We start from the raw sequence: 18,914 nt of genomic DNA, 5'->3' as shown, positions 1-18,914 counted from the left end.
ACCAAAAAAAGCGCACTGGGCACCCTACTGGTTTTGTTACAAAATAAGCAAGGACATAATTACCAAATTGTAAGAGTAAAGTATCTCTCCTCCCACTTTTTTTTACAGTTCTCCCTGTATGTTTGTAACTCTTCTCATTAAACAACAATAAAGCATGCTACTCATTACCACTCAAATGTATATTAAAAATTCCTATCTCTGGAGAGCCTCAGTCCCCAGCCAGAAATCTTGCAATGCATTAACAAGATAAGCCTTCACGATGAAGTCATCTTACAGCATCTCAGGCAAGTAAATAGGTTCTCCCACATGGTAGTTTCTGGCCCTGTGTCCCACAACACCCATACAGATTGGGACAAAGACCCTCAGTTTTTAGGCATTTAACAGTGGTGTGAAAAACTGAAGTTCTGGCAAAGTTAATAGTGAGGAAAGTGCTATAAATAAAGCAGTCAAAGAAAATAGCTTTAGCACATAACTTAGGAAGTTGGCCACTGACGAGGCTTGTGCAAAAAGTGAATATGTCTGAGCTTCAGTTTTCCTCCTACTGCTTAAATTTATGTCTTCAAGCTGTACTAACAGAGCAAGCATCCCTCCCACTTCAGTCTTGAATTTCATTATCAACAACCTAACTCTAATTTTAGTTTGCATTTGTAAGGTGTTTCAATGGCTAAAAGTACTGTGAAAATACTAAACTAAATTATTTTATCACTTTAAAAGAAAATGCAAGACAATTAGGACAGGCCACAAAGGATGTGCTTTGGTAAGTAGCTCCTTGAATCAGCAGTCGAAACGCTCAGCCAAGCTCACCAACACTTGTCATTTTATAGCATGCACAACAGAAAACAGACCTTTTATTCCCTGAAGAACAGGACTCAACCACACTAACCCCAAACTACCCCAGCTGTCTGGAAAGTGCAGGAAAATTGCATTAACACTACGTATTCCTCTAGTTTTCTTCATGTGCAAGCTACCTAAACTCACCTTTTTTTTTTTTTTTTTTTTTCCAGGTCACTACCATGTTTTAGACTCAGCTTCCAATTTTGTGCTCCAAATATCAGTGCAGCAGGCAGGACTCTGCCCACATTGTAAGCATCTATCTCCTTATTTTTCCTTGCTTTTGATCCAATAAGGCACTGGCACAAAAATAAGAACAGAGGCAAGTGGTGGCATAAGGGCATTTTTCAACAACAGAACAACTGTTTCAGATGACAAAAGGAAAAAGAAGCTTCAGACAGCAGAGAAAGCCAGCAGTATTCGCCTTGTGAACACACAGTTTGTCCACTATTGCAGTAAAATCCAAGCCTTATCCATTTTCATGTGTGTGCTAGTATATATCTGCTCATGGTGCACTGCAGAAAGCTGTAACAAAGGAATAGGCATTTCTTGAGGACAAGTAACTTTTTATGTGAAACAAGCAGTCACCCTCATCAAGATTTTCTACAAATCCATTTTAATTTCAAACTCACTGTCACATTAAATACTTAGTAAGAACAGTTCTGTGAGAAGTGGAGAGCAAGGGAGCTGAAAGTATTTGTTTGATGGTAAAGTTTACTTTCTTATTCAAGTCAGTCTCTTTGAGAACGTAAAGAGCTTTTTTCACTGTCCTTTCAAGACCAGCCACATTTGAAATGACTGCATAAAACAAAGCACCCTAGAACAGGCTTTGTCAATAACATATGTCTAGAACACTGACTGCAAAAGGCATTTCTAAGGTTAAAAACCACTTTCAGGCAGTACCTTTACAGTACCCTGACAGCCAGGTACTTTCAGAAGCTGTCTTGGTGTAAGATTCCTAATAAAACATGGTTACAGAGATCAAGCTCTAACATTAACCAGAATAGAAGAGAATTTAAGCATAAAATACAAATATAAAACAATTAGCTCCCCTTTAGCAGACCTGTCATAGAAGGATGCAATCTCTGTAACTGCAGATAAGCAAGCTGAGAACCTTAGGAAGTGAGCCAGCAAGAACCCCTTTGCTGTGCAGACTACAGACTCAGGCTTACACATAGGTCCTTACAACATAGGTCCTAACAGTGAAAACTATAAAGCAACATTAGATTCTACCCGGAACCCGCAGCTGTGCTTAGCCTAGCTCTTGTTCTACAACTGGAAAGCTACAGAGATATTCAAGTACAGGTTGGACAGGAGGGCTTTGAGCAACCTGATCTAGTGGAAGGTGTCCCTGCCCATGGCAGGGGGGTTGGAAATAGATGGGTTTTAAAGGTCCCTTCCAACCCCCAAACCATTCTGTGACTCTACGATACTTGCAAAGTACTCCCCTAAGAGCCAGATGTATGAGCAGGATTTCTAAAAGTAACTCAGCTGCTCAATGCCAGAGACAGTTCCATGCAGGAAGAGGAAAACTGGCTCTTCCTCCAGACTCTCAAGATTCATGCAACATTGTTTAGACACTATAAAAATGGTTGCTTCAAGCAAAGATTTTGGCCTCTTTGAGCCAGAAAAATTCTCTGACAACCACTTAGCTGCCTCTCTGCTATCCCAGAGAAAACTAAGATTTACCGTACTCTAAAGAAAAACTTCAACCATGAAGGGAATCAGAAAGCTACAAAGATTTTCTTGGTATGTGTTATGTTCTGCCTTTAGAGTGCTGTGCTAAGCTGTAGCTGATCACAAGGTTCTGTACCTGAATTATGCACAGCTGAAAATAGATGTTTACTTCGGTCAGACTGCAACTGCAGAGACTTCAGCTGTGCAGCTATATTTAGAGTAACAAAATGTTAATTAAGATCATCTCATTCCCAGGATCATTTCAGCAATGAAGCTAGTGCAAAAACCATGCTCTGCACTCAGTGACTGTCTTCTGACTGCAGCATCTTGCTGCACAGCAGTTAGCAGACAAAAAAATGACTATGTATTTAGACACCCTGGAATTAGTATGAAGAAGCTATCATTGTTTCACATTCAAGACATCCCTAACACACAGTGATGATCTTATAAAGTCAACTAATTTCTAAAATAGAATAAAAGCATCATATAAACTGAAGGACATCTGGTGCAAGCAGACAAACACTCACCAAGTAAACATGAATACATCTTCCACACCGAACTAGAGGTTAAAAAGTTCTACAATAGCACTTGCATTTATTTTTTATTACACTGACTAGGGCAGTCTTACTCATTTTTCCATCACAAAAAGGAGTCACATGAATGGACATGTTAACAAAGACCACCCAAGATTTCTCCTGCTGAAGGACTAGTTGATTTTGGCTAAAAAGCACCAACAGTGACATCTAGCGCCCGTTTAACTGCAAGATACTGGATTATCAGAAACATCCCCTGGTAAACGTAAACCATTATTTCTATAGGTCAGCAGGAGGACTGTCACACTGCATTTGAATTTTGTTGCCAATAAGAATCTACAGAAAATGTGCATCTACAAGAATTAGTTGGCAGGGACATACTGATCCCAGCACATCTAACTCAAACAATTCCATGTACTGCACACACATCAAGGTTCTCATTTAAGAAGTTGCACAGAGTCTCAAAGGTAACACACAGCAAAAATACTAAGTACATGTGGCATTTAAATAATCTTCCATACAAATTCATCCATTAAATGACTTCCCATTCTAAAACGGACAGCTATAAGCGCCAATTCTTTAATTTCAGATGGCTATTAAGAAATTTAGGTGGAAATGATAAATTCTGAAAATGTTTTTATTGAACAGCACATTAGGAGGAGTATACTGTTGCATTAATAATAAAATATCGAATTTCCACATACTTGAATATTTAAAGACTAAAAGAATCCTACTTCTTAAGCATCTTCAGACATGCATAATTTGAAGTTTTCCACTAGTGTTATATCTATCATCTATCTCTTCTACAGAATCAAACAATCTACAGAAGAGAATAAACTTGCAACAAAACAGGGGTGTAATACAATAATTTCTTTGGACATAGTGCAAGACTTTTCTCAGCAAATAAAACAAGGTAGTTTGAAACTGGCCGAGAGAAAAAAAGTTTCTAAAGTGATCAAAGACAACCTGAATACTTCCTAAATCTGCTCAGTTTTGATGGCCTTCTTAATTGGAATCTAGTTCTCAAAGTCCAGCCCAGTTTCTCCATTGCTTCTATAAAGTAATCATTGTATTACAGCCAGTCAGCCTTTGACTAGAAAGTTTATTGGAATCTCGAGTAAACTTAAGAGTTTTACTTTCTAGATACCAACACACACAGAAACAAAAGTAACATGTTTTTTAAAATTACCTGGGATTACAGTTAGCTGAAAGTAATGAAGCTTGTTTGGGTCAGGAAAATTCACTTTACACGTACCTGTGAAGCAAAAGAATAATTTACATCAGACAATTGGTTCTCCACTGTTGGGAAAGCAAATGTATCATCTTTCATAGTCTCCAAATTCACTCCCTGATTTATCCCTACTTTCCAGTCAAGTAATGTCCTCCTACATTTTGTTTCTAAGCACCTCCTCCCTATACAGTTACAGGTCACCTGCAGTAAGGGAGCTTTACCTCTTTGAGCTGTGAGGAAGAAGCTTAATTCCTTTCAGTAAACCATGCCATCTCACAGACCTTAAAATGCCAAACGATTTGGTCTTCTCCATAGATAGTAGCTACATGCTAAGATGACATCATACAGAATGAGCATCTCTTTCTTATAAGTTCTTTAATGGTAATGTGTATCATAACATTTGATCATACCCTGAAGTCTTCAAGAAGTCATGCCATCACAATCCTGTGCTAACAAAGGATTATTTATACCTGTAAGGTATGAGATACAAGCTTTAATGAAAGCCTCATCCAAAAGCCAGTGAAGACTCTGTTCAGCTGTCATGCTGAACAGGTTTCCTCTGTGTAACCAATTACACACATTAACAGCAACGGTTATGGAGCACCATTACAAACCAAACACTATGTTTTTATTCTCAGACTAGATGACTAAGGATAGTAGTGAGAATGAAGAACAAGCCTAGGAAAAAAAAAAAAAAAAAAATCAATCCGATGAAACTAGTCAGTGGTTTCAGTTCAACAGATGCAAGTTCACAGCATAACAGCCCTTTGTTCACATTTGATGACACAAACCAAGTTGCCTTCCCATGCACAAAACTGGCTTTTCTTGACTATGGTAGAGACAAGCTGTCAAGCTGCCATCAGAAGATGCATATACCCACTGATACATTATTATCCATATTATGCAGCCTTTCACTTCTTAACCTATCAAGCCGGCTGTTCTTTTCCTGTAGTCAAGCAGCTAAATAGTATCAGACCCTATTTGCCTGAAAAAATAACTAGAACTGTACACAAGCCCTAGTAATGCATTCACACTGTAGTAACTACAAATCCCAATGTGTGTTTCTCAGGCATCTGTTATCCTATAGAAGAAAAGTTAAAATTACTCTGTGTAAAACCACCTATAATTGCCTTTAAGAAAAAAGAGCCTACAGAAAGGAAGAGTTATATAGTGCCCCTTCCCGCCCTCCCTTTTTGCTGCTTCTGCTCTGTATTTTTCCCCCCCTTGTAACTCCTCCCATCAGGCAGTCTGTACACTGAAAACCCTCATTTTTAAGATCTGAGCATTGATGTGAGTTTAGAATCATTAGCAAATAGAAGGTGCTCATCAGAAGCAGCATTCGAAGTTTAACCTGGAGAAAAAAAAAAAAAAGTCAAAGCTTCCCTTAAATGGGGAAAGACTACAAACATGACAAACTACCTGCCAGCATAATCAGAGAGAATATTCACTGCTTTTCTTTGCAAGATAAGCATATGGACAAGACAGTGTGAATGCACAGAATGGTAATAGCCTGCATGTACACTCTCAGCCTGCTGCAAGCAGCTCATGCCTCTTTCCCTACAGGGAAAATATCTTAAATTACTCTGAAACAGGAACATGCACTACAGGAAGTTATGCAGAGAGTAATGGGCTCCGAATGTGCTTCTGAGCTTACTAGGCAATAACTTGTTGTCCTTGCCTGTATTCCAAGAAATCATGGCAAAATGACGCTGTTCTGGCCAACACTTAAAGGGAAGGAGCTCAGCAACAACTCAACTTCACTGCCAACACCCACCCTTAGCAACAAATACAGAGAAGTAGGAACTTTATTCCCCTTTATAGAATGGCTTTGTGTTTTGCTGTCCATTACAGAACTGGGCTTTCTAAAGCTAAGGAACAGAAAACATATTTGATTTTTAACTATCTACCCTCAGCTTTAGAAGCAACAAGCCATTTACCCCATGCTCTTAAAACCCGATTTTAAAGTGGCCATTAATATTTCCAGCTTTTAGCATAATACACATTACAAGTAAGATTCCAGGGCTAAACCCACCATTTATTTTTTTTTTTTAAGGTATATGGATCACTTGTTTTAAAAAACATTTTTCATGAGTATTTTCACTATTAACAAACACATCAGGTGTGTTGCATGTGAAGTGAAAAAGCACTAGGCTGACTTAATATGTTTCCCGAGAACTCAGCTATTTGCTCTGCTCCTAAATCTGCATCTCCTGTTTTGAAAATGAGAGAATGGAGGAAAAAACAGAGTGAGGTAATAAATGCACTATTCAGTTCCAGGTACATTTTGGGTGTTTCATGAGAGGGAAGCTCCCACCGCCCCAGCAATCAAATTCTGGGGCCAAATGATCAATAATGCTTCCAAAGGACACTAGTAAGGGTCCACCTTGCCACAATCCCTTGAGGAAGCAACAAAGAGAACCTGTTCAAACCCAAGCAGCAGTTTTACACAGCCTTCTCTAGAGATAACATACATTTACCATTCATACTTTAGTCAAAACATTCTGTTCATTGGTTCTTCTCCCCTGAAAATGCATGCCTTTAAATGCTATACTTACAAGGTAAATTAGCTTCAAGTTCTGCAACCTCTGTTGAAAGAGAAAAAAAAAAAAAAAAAAAAACAGTTATTTATGCAAGCATAAAACCATTCTCGAACTCCAAACCAGCAGATCTAATTTAAACCAGCCTGTAAATAATTTTTACTTAAAGCTGCACTGGAGGTTTACCTTGAAATTTCTCTATAATCCATGCAATTCATTACTAAAAACTCTCATCTGCCCTACAGACAACGCAAACATATCCTACTGTGATTAGGAGGTTCAGCTCTGCCAAGACTGAAGCGCCACCACTTCTTATACACAAAGTGCTAGCATTTCAAAAGGTGGCATTATCCAAATCTCCAACCTTGTGTAAATAAGGCACTAAAATACAGAAGGCCAGAACTCCACAGGCTACAAAACACAAGAGCAGAAAAACCTCAAGAATCCAGATGCCAGTCCAACAGTGAAAACAAGCACAGGAGGTTCACTGCCTGCATAAGCATCACCAGTCTCCAGCAGCTGACTGATAATGCTCCTCCACCACCAGCTACAGACTGCCCCACATTATACACTGCTGTTGTAGGGAAGCCTCCAAGCATGATACCATCTACTACACACTTGAAAACAGCTATGGAAACCCTAATTCAAGGGCACTGTCATACTAGATGTGGTCCCGTCTGCAGAAACCAGCAATAAGGGTCCCCAAAACACAAAGACAAACCTTCACTTGAAGCACTTGGCACAGCAACAACTTCACCCACTGCACAATTCCCCCCAAACCTCTACCCTGTTGAACAAACTTCAGGAGTGTTAAGATTTTTTTGCCCCTGTGTCTGTTGCATATTGGCCCTGCAGTACAGTTTGCTATAGATATGCATTCCTGTTCAAGTAATATTTAATTTATTAATTACCCATGCATAAAACTTAGAAGTTAACAAAAAAAAAAAAAAAAAGAAAAAAAAAAAAGGAAGTCACCCAGTTCAATTGCATAGCTCCTAGGAAGGGAAGTTTATTCCTAAATCCTTCTTTGCCATGCTATCTTCCCTGGAAGACATCCTTTTTTCCTCTTTTGTGTGTTTTACTGAAGTCTTACTTTCAACTATTACCTGTATTTCACAGAAGTATGAATGAGATGCATCAAGATACCTCCCCCTTTTACTTCTAGATGAAATTTTAAGAAACCTAATCAAATTCCTATAGTCTTTTTTCCCCCCTTCTTGATTTCTAACTTCACTTTCTGGTCTGCACAGACACAGCCCATTTATTTGGGCTAACAACATCTAAGAGATTTCAACACCAACTCTCAAAAACATACATCTAAAGAAAACTGTAATTCAGTTTAAGATATGGAGAGCAATTTCTTGGCACACAATCCAAACATCTCATCACAATTAAGAACTCACTAATTCCCCAGAACTTTTCTTGCATCCAAGCTTATCAAAACTGGCTGGTATAAGCAGCAAGCATGATGCTTATTTGACTCCCACCTCCCACTTGCTTGGCACACCCCTGGTATCCCTCCATCTGCAGCCTGGGAGAAAACCCCACCAAAACAGAAGCACTGTGTTTCACACTTAACTAAAAATTCACAACTGTGCTCTAAAATCCCACACTCCAACACCTGAGCAACCACAGCCGATTTAACCGAAGTTGTACGCTGAAAAATACTGGGGGCATACTTTTGCTAAAAGTTTTCAAGGAGTACTGTCTTTATAATATACCAAAAATATAATTTCAGCTATAATCAAAGACTTCCTTGTTACCTTCCCCTGTCTGGTTAGAAAAAAAACCCCACATAACCAACTACTGAAGGCTGCAGCTACACAAACCCATCGTAAGAACATTCTTCAACCCCTTTCCCTTTAAACTCAACAGCCTATCATAGTGGGAGGCACTATCAATCTTCACTAGAGGGTAGAGTTTAGGACCTGGCTCTTATTTTAAGGTATTGACTGTTTTCCTTATTGCTTTCTGTGCTTGTGTGTTGTTCAGCTTAATGAAACCTGCCCGCCCTTTGCTTCAATTCTGAGAAAAGGGCAACAGGGTAAAGGGAGACAAGGAACAGAGCATGTTCAAACCCAGCAATGGCTGAGCTGCAGCAGCTCTGCTGAGCTGAGGCCTCACTTCTGCCTCCTTCAAGGTTCAGTAGAGAGGTTACTACTGATCACCATACTTCCTTTGAAGGGGGAAAAAAAATTTCCTGTAATGCATTCACACTTCTGTGTTTCCCCTTCTCTTGGCACAAGAATAAGCCTTCTTGTGAAAAGATGAAAACAAAGGTGCTCACACTCATGCGTACAGAACAGCGTGCCCCTTTCTTTGAAGATACGCAAACACATGGGAAGGCTATGTTAACTATCACAGAATCATCTAGGTTGGAAAAGACCTTGAAGATCATCTAGTCCAACTGTTAACCTCACACTGACAGTTCCCAACTACACCACATCTTTAAGTGCTATGTCAAAAAAAGTAATACACACAAAGGTTTTGTGAGCAAAGGCAAGTTCCCCTAAATTAAAGTTTCTGATCAGCTTTGTAACAAGTCACTTTAAGAATGAAACAACTTCGTAAAGGTATAATAAAATATAGAGACCTGCTTCAATAATCTAAATTTCTAAAGTAATATCGAGTAAGAAAACAGTGCCATATAAACATTGGCAATTAACAATAACCAGCATTATTTAGTGGGCTAAAGCTACAGCACTTGTGCGTTTTGAAGACTCTATGACTCTGGTAGTAAGCCTTGACACTGAAGTCAATTTTGTATTTTGACGCTCAAAAAGCAAACATTTTGACGACATCATTCAATTTCTATTAAAATTATGACGATTTAAGTTATATATTTTCTGCATAAAGCAATACCACTGACAAGAATATTCTCCCTAAGAAAATATCCCTTGTGCACTCTGCCAACTTAATGGAATGGTTTAATAGATTCGTAAATAAGCAACACGTATAAGCACCAACTAGAGCTCCAACGCACTGAACTTCCAAGAGCTCCAAAAGCCTCACTAAATGAAAGAAAAAACTTAAATCTCACAATCTTTCTGACCCCCTCTTTCAAAAAATGACTACAGCTGAACAGTAAAGAAAATAGTTTCATAATACTTTGTGGATAATCAGCATCTGTGCCTCAATTCATAGCCTGGCACCTCACCATTCCTTAAGATGCCCAGACAAACAATCAGATAACCCAGGTGTCATGAAATACTGTGCAAAAGCACTCCACAACTCCCACTGGAAAACAGTGTTCATCAAGGCCCACTCAGCCCTAGCTTCGCAGAGCTGCAGAAACAGTGTGGAGCATATGAATTCCTCTCGCAGTCAAGAGGGCTTATTGCCAAAAAGAGGCAAACTCAGGAGCCCTGCACCCACTCCGATAAGCCACCCTGGGTAGGTCTGAAAGGCTGTTAAGTGCAGACACATGCCAGAGTTTCTGCAGTTGAAAGGAAATTGGGATCCAGTCAGTCCAGAGCCAGACTAGCTCCCCACCAGTCAGTCTGGTGTTGTGGAAACCTTATGTGATCTGCTGCAGAAGCACACCCAAGTGGCAGGTGTATTTGCAGAGTCCTGCTCTTGGCTCAGCATGCACTTGCTTGAACGGTTGCAAATGCTATTTTACAACATAAAAAGAGTAAAAACGGGAAAGGTTAAACTTAAACCTACCAGACTTTGGAAGAGTTGAATGCAAACTGATTATGTCTCAGAAGCAGCTGAGGAACTTCATAAATCAGGGGAAGGCTAAGCCCAACATAAGCAACCAGAGCTATTAATAAATTATTTCACAAACAATAACTCTCCCTACCCATGACAATTCTCAGGACAGAAATAGGAACACACACTCCTGACGTGTGTACAGGCATATGGTTTATGAGACACCCACATGAATGTTATATTCAGTAACACACAGACTATAATCATGTTCTGCTCCCTCCCCATCCCCCACCCCCCCAGAATATAGAAGTGCTTTGTTTACTAGCCTTGCCACAAAGAGGCAGGCCACATGCTTCCCACTGGAGTTTGGTTTTAAGCACACCAAATGAAAGCATTATTTCCTCAACTGAAATTAGCGTTCCCATCCACAGCAATACTTACTTATGTCTGGTTTTGTCCAAAAAGCCCCCTCTTCTGTTTAGGTCCCTATTTAATGTACATCTTTAAGACTGCCAGAGATGAAGATAAATACACTGACACTCTGAAAAAAATTCCATTTTCTAAGTATTAATTCTAGCAGTATAATGCTGTTTGCCTCCTAATTCTTATCCATCTGTCTTTATAACTTTCCCTGCTCAGCTCCTCTGAACTGTACAACTGTACAGACAGTATTAGAAGTCAAACAAGCCACCTAATACTGCCAGCTTTTTGACAGAGCAAGAGATGTGCATTTTCCTTCCACTTTCAAATGTTTATTTTAAACAAGATACTATCAAATCACATACTTCAGCTTCTATACACTATTACAAAACTTGTTATCCTGACATCAAAATAGAAAAAGCCACTGTGGTTCAAAATCTCTGACTCTGCAATGTATCACCTCATCCGTCAGGTATGCTGAAAATCAGAGCATAAGAAGTGAAGCAATACATTGAACCATGCACCTCTGGCAGTGAAATCTTAAAAAAAAAATAATCTCAGTAATAATTTTTTTAATTAGCTTCAATTTTTGTTGAGTCTTACTGGCTTCAGTCAGGCTGTACGCATTTTAGTGTAAACTAGTAGTTTCCTCTTCAATAAATATAAATCACTCATTCATCAAGCTGATTTCCCTGTCTTCCAAAATAAAAAGACTGAATGGCAGGGGGCACTAGGAAGCATCACTGAAGAGGAAATGCTTTTGTGATTTAAGTTGTGCCATGTGCAGAAGTTAATGCAGCGTTTTCAAAACAATGCCCCAAGTAATTTCAAGAGTGTTAAGGAAGGTTTTTATCGATTCTCACAAAAAGTATTCTCCCCCTTCCTCCAATTTTCCCCACCTACTACTGCGAGGAAGAATATTACCGCACCTGACAGTTTGAAGAAAACACATGGATTCTCCTCATTTTTACTTACAATGCAGATTTACCTCATTTTTATGATCAGTTTCCAACCTCCCTCTATAAATGCACACCTGAAACATTTTCTGGTTTATATAAATCTAGTTGTAAAACCCACAATTGTTGAAGATGACTGAGGAATAGACCATGCTAACTCATTTTCTTAGATATTAAGCTATTTCAAGCTATCACAGTCAAACTAGGCAGCATTGGTAATATTAGACTGAATAATGTTTAGGTGCACTATATAAAAGCATTTCAAGTGATAAGCCTTGTGATCCATAAGCATATACATCACTGCTACTGCTGACATCCTGGAATGTTCTTTATCTTTAATTCAATTTAGTAGTCACATATATTATACAATATTAAACAATAGTATTTTGACTTGTCCTCAGATCCTTTCAAATTCTCAGAAAGGATCTGCCTTTCAAGTTCAGCACTGGCTCAGAGCATCCAGCAGGAGCAGTCATGCAACCCCTATTCCTAACTTAATGAAGTTCCCCCTTAGAGATTAATTTAACATCAAAAAGTGCCTCTGCAGCACAGAGCAAATTGAAAGCTGCTAAAGCAAGTGCTTGCTCTATTTTAGCTTACATACTAGGCCTACATATTAGGGACTTACTCTCCAACTGCACCTATATTGAAAATTCAGTGCAAATAGAGATTCAAGAATAAGTCACACTGAACTTTTAACAAAGTTGGGCTTTACTAGAACCTCTCCCCTGGCCAGAAAGGCAGCAGAACCCCTTCAAGCACCGTTTCTGTCTGCGCCTCCTCCTCACATCAGTATTTGTTTTCTACCTTCTCCAGTTGTCTGCATTTCCTCCGTTTGATTTGTCTTGAAATATATTAGTCACCACTTGGTCTCCCTCCAGTCCACCCCTCCTTGGCCAGAAAGTCTCTCTCCAAGAACTTGCAGCCTGAATTACTAGTCCTCACCCTCCCACACTCAGTGATTTCAAAGTGGTGGATGTTTTCCTGTGACTTTCCAGGGTTTCAGATTGAGAACCACCACCATGCTCTCCACCCCAGACATTTGTGCCCTGCTAACTTTCCCAAACGTGCATTGCTGAGATAATCAGCAGGGGACATGCTGCCACCAAATCCCATTTAGCAGCCATGGCAAACACAACAGAGGAAAAACAGCTGGAAGAGAATATCCAGCTGTCTCAGAATTACTTCCCAACACAAAAACTGCAGGGATAGAGGTTTTTCCTTTCATAGTATGTCCATGAAATAACCCAACAAAACAGTGTCCTGAGCCCTGATTGTTACATATTCAACTATCAATATTGGACGTATAAGCAAAGGAAGAGCTTAAAATACTGTTGCTCTTTGTTAGTTTTTCTAAGAGTAGCTTTTTCACAGAAGCAGAAAATAGCCTGTTTAACTTGCATCCATCACTAAAGCCAAGGACAGCACCTGATGGCATTCTGCTGATAGCTCACATAATTCCAGCTTTAGTAAAGGTATTTCAAATGGCAACTTTCAATTTTCTTCTCATCCATATGTTGCAAATAGCTAACATCATACCTAAACTATCACTTATTTTTCCTACTTCAAGGCAGTATCAGTTAGCAGACATACGTAGTTGGTCTATGCCAAAGTTTGCAAGCATCATCTACATTTATCAGTGGCTGGGGTCATGGCCATCTACCCCATAATCAAACTGGCATTGATCTATTTACCAGTCAGTGTACATCATACATTTGAGGACTGCAGGGTTATCAGTGTGACAACACATCCTTCAAAGAGATACTGTAATGCCTTCCTGGAGTGAACTCTCTATCAACACAAACAAGGCTGTCTTTAATTTACCTCCAGATAAAAACCAGACGCTGTGTCTGGGCAATACCTCTAGTAAAACTGGCAGACATCTGTCTGCAGAATTTATTAGACTATCCCCAATTTACTGTGGATCAGGAATAAGAGAGTGTCTCTCCAGCACATCATCATCATCATCACTCGAACAGAAAAACAGCAATCTGACCCTGGTTCATAGCCTGTTGTCAGCTCCCAGGGCCCGGTGGGATTTAGCACACTGCACCAAAAACCATCCTCAGCTAAGCTTCCAAGACAGCTCACCACACGCATAAGCTGCTGTGGAGGACACTGCACAGACCAGTTGCCTGCTGTTCTCCTACTGACTCAGAAGCTACAGACTTATTTGAGGCTAAGAGGATCCATGTGTGTTATGGAAAGAGCATAGCTATCACTGAGCTTTTTAATGTACATGACCAGAGTCCCTTGTTCCTTTGGCTCGGAGGCTTTTATACAGTAAAATAAAACCACCAGTACTAACACCGTTAAGAGGTACAACTGAACCAGCACTAATCTCAGCATAGCTGCTGGGACAAACAAGGACAGAGCACGCAGGACCTTTTTTCATCTCCTCCTTCCTTACTGATGGCCAGGATTTCTTTCCTCTTTTGTAGAACAGATATTTTTTTCTAATTCACAGTTGCCAGGAGATTGCCCTGATTAAGCCTTTCACCCATTCTGCAACTGTCATCTGCTTGTTTGATAACTCCAGCCTAAACAAACATCAGTAGCAACTTCTACTTCAAAATACTCTTACAGGCTCCCATCAACTTTGTTCCACACCTGATACATCACCCTATTAGTTTCATACAATCAAGGCAGTAAAAGGCACCCTCGCTGTATGCACACCTTTAGCAGGCAGCTCTGCACTCCCCACCAAACTCATTCCCGCAGATCTATATGTGACCTAAAAACCACTATCAACATCAGAAGTCCATCTCCACTCAGGCTCTTGACACTGTAGACACTGCTGCATCAGACAGAGCTGGAGCAAGTTCTACCAACTTTTGTAATTTAACGGCCTAAATTTGTCTTAAAGTGTAGCTTAAAAGAGAAGATCCCCAACAGGTCTTTCACACTAGCTACTACATTTTTCTCTCACTTTCAGTGAAGTGATCCACTTCTACTGTCAGTTCCCATTTTGGTCCAGAAACCGTTCTAACCAGACTGACAGCCGCTTCTACAACTCTTTTGGGAGAGCCATGTGATACAACTTTGACACACAATCACATCACAATCTAGCGCTCATCCTTGTCAGAAGGATGCCATAAAACTGAAACACATGACTGCTCTAAAGGATACAGTAAAATTTCTTACAGCACCTCACACTATATCAGGCATTGTAGTTGAAGGGTATTTGTATTACACTGCTATTTCCCCCTCAAGTCTACACCTGTAGGTTAGTGAAAATCTCAGATTATATATATTTAGTAATTTGGCTTTGTAGCTTAGCCTGGTTAAAGAGCTTACTCCTCCTGGCTGATACCCTTCCCGCTCAGAACTGGAGTTAACTGAGGATTTCCAAACTGAAAGTCTAAAGCAAGCTCTTTGTGAGAGTTATCACATCAGGGTATAACATGTATTAAAACTCCCTGCTCTTAGAACAATGCAAGGAGAGAAAATGGTGAATATAATGTTCCTACAGTCTAGCTGATGTGCTTCCCAGTGCACCAAGGCAGCAGCACATGCAGTGAAACCTTGCTCTGGTATACAGTTACATGGCAGAATCTATCCTAATTAAAAAAAAAACCCATATGCAATGTTAGAGTTAGGCAATGTCATTCAGGAAAATATACCAGCAGTTTCAAGTCATTCTGAAATAAGACCAGGAAATGTGTTTCCTTTGACTAGCGTGAATCCTAATAGTGACAGCTTACACATCAACAGCAGTATATTCGCTATTGATCATTTCTAGCAGAAACACCAATCTAAACAACATACTCCTTGTCACTGGATCAAGCTGCACTCTTCACCCATTAAAACACTCAATTATTACCAGAGGGAGTACACCTGAGTTTAAGCCCATAGTAACTGCCAAATGTCAGCACTGACGGACTTTTAAATATAATCTTATCTATACTACAGAAAAAATGAAAAGCACGAAAGAGCTGTCCCCAATTTTACTAGTTTTAATTATTGTCTCGCAAACTATCTCATTTACCCAGAACAGCCACAAAGTAAAAGTCTAGGGGCTTTCTTTCCCACCAGGGGCAAGCCAGCTAGTAAGAGCCTACAGTAGCCTTCCTAGAACAGACCATATCATAGCACAAAAATGAGTACTGTTTTTTTATTCACTACTTCATACTCAGCTTCCAGTGACACCAGGCCTACAAAATATCCCTTCACATTGCTTTAAGGTTTTGAAAGTTTATTGCCTCTGATCTACACCATTAAAGACCACCGGAACACTGATGTTACTTCCAGGACTTACTTTCCTGTCACAGGTGGTTACAGTGTTGCTCAAAAAACACCTTCCGATCAAGTCACATCTGGTATTCTCCTCCTATATATTTAGTGACACTCATGTGACAACTTTTTATGATGATGCTTTAATTGATGACACAGTTCCAATGATGGATTCATTTTCCAGCAGAGCACGGAGGCTTTTTGCATTTTGCATTATTCGATTAATGTAAGTGTCCTAGGGGCAAAGAACTGTTGGATATGGTATATGCCAATATATATTCTACAGTATAAATCCTGAGGTAAGACACAAGCAATTTTTAAAATACTTCTGGAAATCATTTTATATGCAATTTACTATTGTTTACTGGCAACACATCTGCAAACTCCAAATCCCCAAATATTTAAATATAAGTTCTTTTCACCTTTAACAAGTAATTTATCTCGAACAGACACCCTCCGAGTTGAATCAGAAGCTGGATTGGATGCACGGGGTCCTCTGACACCATCATCCCGCTTCAACTTGCTTGCCAGAGTTAGCATTACTGCTGTATTCAGTCTAGAATACAAATATTAGAACAAAGTCAATTACCAAAACTAAAGCACTGCGGGGAGAAGTAGAGAGCCAAGTTAGTTCCTTATTCAACAACTATCATCACATTATCAGCAGAGTACTTGAAGAATGAGAGTTTGTTTCAGATGTGAACACTGAGAGAGTTATAGTACATTAGGCCACGAGGAAGTTCAGTTTTGCTGGAGAAAGGTCAGACTTTCATCACTGTTTACAATCCAATTTCACTGCACCACCTCCTGCAGTATACCACTGCTTGACATCCCTCCTTCAGAAGAATTGCTATGAAAATATCCCCCTACCAGATCCATGGCCAGACAACCTGCTACAACAGTTCTCATTCATACTTCACATGACAATATTCGGAGCTACTTTCTGGCTGGCCAGAAAAAAAAAAAAAAAAGGCAAAAAGAAAAAAGGGGAGGGAGGGGTTACTGAAACAATTCTCTAACACGAGGAAATGAGCTTCAAGTCAGCTACCAGCACACAGGAAAGGAAACGGATTTAAACTGCAAATAGTGCAATTATCTATGCAGATATACAACAGTAACTCTTCACAGCGCAAAGCAACAGGTTACATACAGAGATTTGATAATCGAAACGAAGAGATTTTTTGCTGTGTCAGTCCTCCACTACAGAAGATAACTGAACTGATAAATAAATTACAATAAAAGGTGGACGGAATACCAAAGTCATAAAACTAAAACATTCAGTCTGTCATGGCTTAATATATTTTGACATTACTCCTAGTTGAAGGCTGCTCATTCTTGTTAATAGTTTGGCCAAACCCAACATAATGCTGACAGGATCCATACCCTTTAAGCCCCAGCATCACTAAAATGGCAGGAGAAATGTTTATCCTTTAGTCATATGAACTAATTCAGGAAAATAAAGGGAAAAAAACCTTGTAAAAATCAGCATGTAGTTTTTACATTAAGTAGTTTGCATAGAAGACCAAACAGGTATGATGCAGCAGTTACAAAGACCTGAAACGGATGCTCAGGTAAAATCAGCTCTCAGAGTAGAAAATGGAGAATCAGATGAGATTATCATCTGCTTTATGAGTAAGTCCAATAAAACACTGAGATGAAGACAATCACACTACAAAATGACAAGACGTGATACAAAATTTATCTCTGTTCAGTTCAGCAATATGTCTCAGTATTTCTTTCCTTCTTGTAAGCAAGCCCTGAAGTGAAGTTTAACAGGTCCATTGCAAAAGCACTTACTTTGCTTGTTCATTTTATTTGTTCTTGCTCCAGAGAAAACAGGAGATAGAGCCTCTGGCCTGCCAATCTACTCACTATATCTGTAAAAGACAGCCCTATTGCTCTCCCAAGGTTGTGTGAGAACGCTGAAAAATTTATACCAAACATCAAGTCAACAACACCAAAATAGGGTTGAAGAGGCAAGGAGAAAGAAACAACTGACATGACACTTAGATGTGGAAAACATAACAGATGAGTAACAAAGTTTAAAAAAAAAAAGGAAATATGTATTTCACAATGGTATCTAACCATATGAAACTAGGAAGATCTATAAGAAGGTCAAGTTCTCTGAAGTTGACAAGTATGTTTGTTAGCTTCAAGATGTGTATTTTTTAAAAAATAAAATTCAGGGCAAATGTAAAACCCACTTGATCAACTGAAATACACAGTAGTTTTTTCCTCCCACTATTGATGAGAAAGAATAAGCAGACAAAACAGTCCTTTTTTCCTTCAAGAAGAGAAAGACAACAGCTGGTTTTAAAATATATATATCTATATATATATATATAGATATCTATATATATATATATATATATATAAATGGAGAAGTGGATTAGGGGAGTCAGAGTAATAGTGACAGAGGGTCCTAAAAGAAAACAGAAAAGAAAACCTGTAAACTACTGGTTACCCCCCCACCTAATAAAAAAAAAACAAAACCACAACACCCAAACCCTTTTAGGTGCCAAGTCCAAATGAAATCAACTTCAATGGGAATTAAATGCCTAAATACCCTTATCGATCCGTTTCCTCGCTGCTTGTCCTGGAAAACTAGGAAACCAAGAAGCGTGACCAGTGTGGAAAATAGATGATTCGCTCCAGCTACACCCCCAATTTAATCGAAGGAGCACAGCAAGGAAGCACCCAAAACTTGCTAACCGCACGGGGAAAGTAAGGCTTTACCACTGCATGGCACGGGGGAGGGGGCGGTGCTGTTCTTGGTGACAGGGGAGGGCAAAAGAGCCCCGGGATTTCTCCAGCTCCCTTGGGAGCGGAGAGCGGGGGGCCG

The 18,914-nt window shown here is 39.5% G+C and overlaps 1 protein-coding gene across 4 annotated transcripts in view; it reads right to left on the bottom strand.

The window, feature by feature from the left end:
• The window catches only part of UBE2F (ubiquitin conjugating enzyme E2 F (putative)), an 87,696-nt gene extending 68,810 nt beyond the window's left edge, over nt 1-18,886 (bottom strand). The window contains exons 1-4 of one of the 4 annotated variants that reach the window (XM_026852504.1): nt 18,639-18,886; nt 16,495-16,628; nt 6,828-6,857; nt 4,231-4,296 (exon numbers count right to left, since the gene is read on the bottom strand). In XM_026852504.1, coding sequence (XP_026708305.1) covers nt 4,231-4,296; nt 6,828-6,857; nt 16,495-16,612 — 214 coding nt within the window. In that variant the 5' untranslated portion in view covers nt 16,613-16,628; nt 18,639-18,886. Of the gene's footprint in view, nt 1-4,230; nt 4,297-6,827; nt 6,858-16,494; nt 16,629-18,638 lie in introns of those variants that run through there. The other 3 variants (XM_026852502.1, XM_026852503.1, XM_026852501.1) reach the window with 3 other exon arrangements.
• Nucleotides 18,887-18,914: the final 28 nt, after the last annotated feature.

Source organism: Athene cunicularia, assembly GCF_003259725.1.
Source record: "Athene cunicularia isolate RWA chromosome 7 unlocalized genomic scaffold, athCun1 chr7_part1, whole genome shotgun sequence".
Classification (NCBI taxonomy): Eukaryota; Metazoa; Chordata; class Aves; order Strigiformes; family Strigidae; genus Athene; species Athene cunicularia.
This window is presented reverse-complemented; position numbering and strand designations above follow the sequence as displayed.